Consider the following 6,324-nt stretch of genomic DNA (forward strand, 5'->3'; position numbering starts at 1 on the left):
AACATTCTGGAAGGGAAAAGTTCTCTGGGGAACTGAGTTTTCCTTTTATAAGGATATTATTGGCTCTTACAAATCAGCTGGTCAGAAGCTAAACAGTGTATTCTCCGCTATCCGTCTACAGAGAAACCTGCATATGACCTCATCAATGAGGATGGAGGAGGACCGGAGTCACATGACTAAGAAGATACTAAACCTCACCCTGGAGATCATCTACCTGCTGACCGGAGAGGTGAGGAGGATTCTGGGAGGTCACATGACATCACTCTTATCTCTATTAATAAAACACAGACCTGATCGGAGAGGTGAGGAGGATTCTGGGAGGTCACATGACATCACTCTTATCTCTATTAATAATACAGACCTGACCAGAGAGGTGAGGAGGATTCTGGGAGGTCACATGACATCACTCTTATCTCTATTAATAAAACACAGACATGACCGGAGAGGTGAGGAGATTCTGGGAAGTCACATGACATCACTCTTATCTCTATTAATAAAACACAGACCTGATCGGAGAGGTGAGGAGGATTCTGGGAGGTCACATGACATCACTCTTATCTCTATTAATAATACAGACCTGACCAGAGAGGTGAGGAGGATTCTGGGAGGTCACATGACATCACTCTTATCTCTATTAATAATACACAGACCTGACCGGAGAGGTGAGGAGGATTCTGGGAGGTCACATGACATCACTCTTATCTCTATTAATAAAACACAGACCTGACCGGAGAGGTGAGGAGGATTCTGGGATTCTAACATGATATTCCTATTGGTTCCTCAATACAGAGATTTCCTCTTGTGAAGTCAGGTGATCATATGACCATCACAGTGCCTCCATGTGACTCCCTAAAACCTGAGAGACACAACATGGAGAAGATTCTAGAAGTCACCAAGAAGATGATGGAGCTGCTGACAGGAAAGGTGAGCGGTGCCGGGAATTCTGGGACATTATCCAGTAACAGACAAGGGGTGTGTCTGGATGGTGACTGTATCATTGTGTGTATGAGAACCCACCAGAGAGATGTCCCCGTCCTCTGTATTCCCGGGATTCCACACAGGAAGGTCACACCATCCCCCACCATCATCAGGTAGATGAGTGACAATTATTGGTAGTTCTGATTTATACACAGCATGTTTGTTACAATGAATGTTTTATTATATATTCAGAGTGGAAACCTCGGGGATGATAATATTGATGTGAAAGAAGAGTTTCAATTGGAGGATGAGGAGTATGGAATGATGAAGGAGCTTTATGATGGACACAAGGATCTCTATAAAGACATAATGATGGAATCGTCTAATACCAGGAACCCACCAGAGAGATGTCCCCGTCCTCTGTATTCCCGGGATTCCACACAGGAAGGTCACACCATCCCCCACTGTTACAAGGTTGGTGGGACGGAGATTATAAAACACACTTATAGAGACAATGTGTGGATTTTCTATGTGATGTCACAACAATGAAGTTTATATCTTACAGATGATATTCTCTCTCATTCTCTTGGTTTAGAGTGGAGATCCAATCGATATAGAATTTGAGGTGAAATCAGAAGAAGAAGAGACGTATGTGAGGGATGATCAGCAGTCTATGGAGGAGGATGGAATAACGGGGACATTTATAGAGGAGGACACTCCTACAGAGATCAACACAGGTGGGTCATTAACACTAAATCCATTCCTCCACCCATACTGCTCACTGATTGGTGCAGACTAGGATGGGGACTGGGTGATATCAGCCTGTAATCCCCTGGTCACTTTCCTGAGCTGTGTTCCCCGTCCTGTATTCCTGTATTTCTCTCGGATAATCTTCCTTCTCTGTGCTGCAGACACAATTTATGTCTCTAGACTGGATTTATGGAGATTCTGGGGTTCAGCTGGGAGCAAAATGTTCATTTTCACCATAGATGTTACTAGATCTAGGCACCTGGGGTATGTGTTTTGGGTCTTCTACCTCATGCCCAGGTCTAGCAAGATCTCTGACAGAACAATTCTCCCAGGATTACTTGCTCTGTTGTCTGCTGGCTGTGTCGGGTGGAGGGATATGTCTGTATAGTCTCAGACCCAAGTCACTGAGTGCAGTCTCAGGAGATGGGAGGCAGCGGTGTGGGATCTCTGCAACTTGTCTCATGTAAACATTTAATCTTCCACTGATTACTGAATACCAATATTATGAGTCCTGACCCCTGCACTATATACTCTATGTTGTACATTACATACTCCTGACCCCTGCACTATATACTCTAGTCTATGTTGTACATTACATCATTCTGATACTATATAGTCCTATCTGTTGTATCTTATACAATATGTTGTACATTACATAGTCCTGACTTCTGCTCTCTCCCCTCTACCCACTGCTATATATACACATAGGGCCGGATTCTCGTAGAGCGGCGCATCTTTCTGCCGGCGTAGCGCATCTCATATGCGCTACGCCGACGTAACACAGAGAGGCAAGAACAGTATTCACAAAGCACTCGCTCCCAACGTTGCGCCGGCGTAACGTAAATTTGTCGGCGTAAGCCCGCCTAATTCAAAGTAGGTGGAAGGTGGGCGTGATCCATTTAAATGAAGCGTGACCCCATGCAAATGATGGGCCGAACGAACGGCGCATGCGCGAGCATGCTCAGAATCACGTCAAATATACTCCCTAAGATACGACGGCTCAATGCCTACGACGTGAACGTAACCTACGCCCAGCCCCATTCACGTACTACTACGTAAACAACGTAAAATCCAACGGCTGTTTCCTGGTCCATACCCTAACATGACTTACACCTGCTTTATGAGGCGTAACTTTACGCCGGACGTACGCCTTACGCAAGTACGTCCGTGAATCGACGTATCTTGGTCATTTACATATTCAACGCGGCCAGTGTAAATATGCGCCAAAGATACAATGGCGTAGGAGACTTGCGTCGGTCGGATGAAGCCACATTTCAGGCGTATCTTGCATTAAGAATCAGGCGCATAGATACGACGGCGCATCTGTGCACTTACGCGGCATATCTCAAGGTACGTCAGCGTAAATGTTACCTGAATCCAGGCCATAATATGTATTCTCTTTTGTTACACTCATTTTATATCTGATGATGTGATTGGAGCACAGACTTTTACATGGTGATAATAATGTGATAACATCCTCAAACTTTGGAACCTTAAACAGAAAGTGATAATGAGGGAGGAGTCAATAACCCAACGATGGGGGTCTTCAGGGTCAGTCCAGTCTTCATCTTGGTTGTTCTCCCCCCCATCCTCACTCTCTGACCTCTGGTGGGGCTCAGCCCTGCTGTTATTCATGACTAAATCATGGACTAAATAAGGAAGTGCAGGACTTCTTGTGTTGGGAAGATGGCAATGAGTGATAGAGGGGGAGGGGACACTCGTCCTATAATCCCCTCATCACTGTCACTCCTCAGGAAACACATCTATCCCTTGATTCAAATATAAGATTGTACTCACAGGCCATCCCAACCTGGTACTATGGGGATTCCCCTAATAAAAGGGCAAAATGAGTCGCCATAGGTATAGGGAAAAATATAAGTTTTGTGTTAGATGATGATGTTAGATAAATGATGGAACTTCCTTCATAGTCCACACCTCCCAAGTGTATATGTACAGAGACAATGTGAGTACTTTTTTACTGGTTTTATGCAAAATAAACCTATTTTCATACGGAAAAAAAAAAAATCACTGTCACTCCTATAAAAGACAGTTCTCGTTGTTTCCTCACTCTCTGACTAAGGTCCATTAATAAAGAAATGATCTGGTAGGAGATCAGAGGACTCATTTACTAGTTACCTGGATGGGGGAATTGTAAGATCCTCAGAGACAAAGCTGCCTGATGTGGGTGGAGTCCTGGTTTAGGGGAACCAATCAGCTCATGTCTAGTAATAATCTTTTTATTTCTATTTTAGTAGATGGACGGGAGATGAGGAAAACCTCAGAGGATTGTCTCACTTTGTCTCCAGACTGTAAAGTAGAAGATGAGGACATAACACAGTATAGTCCAGGAGAAAACCCGACTACCTCAAATGTCCATCCGGCACCACACAGTGTAGATGGACCATCGTATTCCTCTTATCCTGAGGAACCTCAGACTGTGCGAGACGGTGCCGGACCATCGTATTCCTCTTATCCTGAGGAACCTCAGACTGTGCGGGACGGTGCCGAACCATCGTATTCCTCTTATCCTGAGGAACCTCAGACTGTGCGGGACGGTGCCGGACCATCGTATTCCTCTTATCCTGAGGAACCTCAGACTGTGCGGGACGGTGCCGGACCATCGTTTTCCTCTTATCCTGAGGAACCTCAGACTGTGAGGGACGGTGCCGGACCATCGTATTCCTCTTATCCTGAGGAACCTCAGACTGTGAGGGACGGTGCCGGACCATCGTATTCCTCTTATCCTGAGGATCCTCAGACTGTGCGGGACGGTGTCGGACCATCGTATTCCTCTTATCCTGAGGAACCTCAGACTGTGAGGGACGGTGCCGTCCTTCCAACAGAGAAGAGGTTTCCCTGTCCTGAGTGCGGGAAGTGTTTCCGTTTTAAATCCAATCTTAATGCGCATAAAAGATCTCACACAGGGGAGAAGCCGTATTCCTGTACTGAGTGCGGGAAATGTTTTTCATGTAAGTCCAGTCTTTACAGACATTGGAAATCTCACACAGGGGAGAAGCCATATTCCTGTGCTGAGTGCGGGAAGTGTTTCCATTCTAAATCCGAACTTAATGTGCATAAAATATCTCACACAGAAGAAAAACCGTATTCCTGTCCTGAGTGCGGGAAATGTTTTACAATGAAGTCCTATCTTCATACACATCAGAAATCTCACACAGGAGAGAATTCGTATTTCTGTGCTGAGTGTGGGAAAAGTTTCCCTTTTAAATCCAATCTTGATGTGCATAAAAGATCTCACACTGGGGAGAAGCCGCATTCCTGTCCTGAGTGTGGGAAATGTTTTTCAGTGAAGTCCCATCTTTCCACACATCGGAGATCTCACACGGGAGAAAAGCCGTATTCCTGTCCTGAGTGCGGGAAATGTTTTTCAGTGAAGTCCAGTCTTTACACACATCAGAGATCTCACACAGGGGAGATGCCGTATTCCTGTCCTGAGTGCGGGAAATGTTTTACACAGAAGTCCAATCTTTACTCACATCAGAGATCTCACACGGGGGAGAAGCCATATTCCTGTCTTGAGTGTGGGAAATGTTTTTCACTGAAGTCCCATCTTTACTCACATCAGAGATCTCACACGGGGGAGAAGCCGTATTCCTGTGCTGAGTGCGGGAAATGTTTTACACAGAAGTTCAATCTTAACACACATCAGAGATCTCACACAGGGGAGAAGCCGCATTCCTGTCCTGAGTGCGGGAAATGTTTCTTACGGAAGTCCCATCTTGACAGACATCAGACATCTCACACAGGAGAGAAGCCGTATTCCTGTCCTGAGTGCGGGAAATGTTTCTCACGGAAGTCCCATCTTTCCAGACATCAGACATCTCACACGGGGGAGAAGCCGTATTCCTGTCCTGAGTGAGGGAAATGTTCCTCACTGAAGTCCTGTCTTCCTGTACATCAGGGATCCCACACAACCCTTGAGGTGTATTTGTGCCTTGAGTGCGGGAAATGTCTTGTATATGAATGTTGCTGGACATCACAGCTCTCATGTGGGGAAGAAGCACACCCTGATATACACCTCAGATATACTCCATGGCTGATCTTCATCATGTAAGAAACAGTTCCTAAGGAGATCAGAGATTACCAAAGATATGGATGAAGTGTTGGCCATTGATAGCAGTAGAAAAATAAAAATGGAGTCATTCCTTCTCATTGGCTGAGTACATTTTGTGGTGGAAGATTTCACAAACACTTAGAGGCCTGTTTAAAAATAATAGTTGAACGGTTATGAGCGGCATTCACCCAGCTGTGATGAATATTGTCCGTATTTTATTTCATACTCTGATTTCCTTGGCTCCATCTAGTGACCATAATGCAGTATTGCACTAATTGAGGTATTTCAGGAAAAATACCCGATTATGACCACTAGATGGAGCTGATGATTATAGGAAATCACTGTGTTAGATCACAGCCAGAAATTGTAACAGCTGGATGAATGATTGTCACATTAGTCCAATAAATTCTTTGAGAAACAGACGTCTTATTTCCCTTCATCAGACATGTCTTCATACTAATACCTGAGATCATACTCATACACTTATCAGTACAGTACACACTGAAGGATAGAACTTCAATAAGACAACACTATTACACTAACCATTGAATTAAAATGAGGCATAATATGTTTGGACTTTAGAT

The 6,324-nt window shown here is 44.7% G+C and overlaps 1 protein-coding gene across 1 annotated transcript in view; it reads left to right on the forward strand.

Moving 5' to 3' along the window:
• Positions 1-5,371, forward strand: part of LOC120935225 (zinc finger protein 850-like) — a gene marked incomplete at its 3' end in the record, with an annotated part of 160,877 nt that extends 155,506 nt beyond the window's left edge. The window contains 2 exon segments of the mRNA XM_040347391.1: positions 2,099-2,106; positions 4,787-5,371. Coding sequence (XP_040203325.1) covers positions 2,099-2,106; positions 4,787-5,371 — 593 coding nt within the window.
• Positions 5,372-6,324: the final 953 nt, after the last annotated feature.

This window comes from Rana temporaria, chromosome 4, assembly GCF_905171775.1.
Source record: "Rana temporaria chromosome 4, aRanTem1.1, whole genome shotgun sequence".
Taxonomy (NCBI): Eukaryota; Metazoa; Chordata; class Amphibia; order Anura; family Ranidae; genus Rana; species Rana temporaria.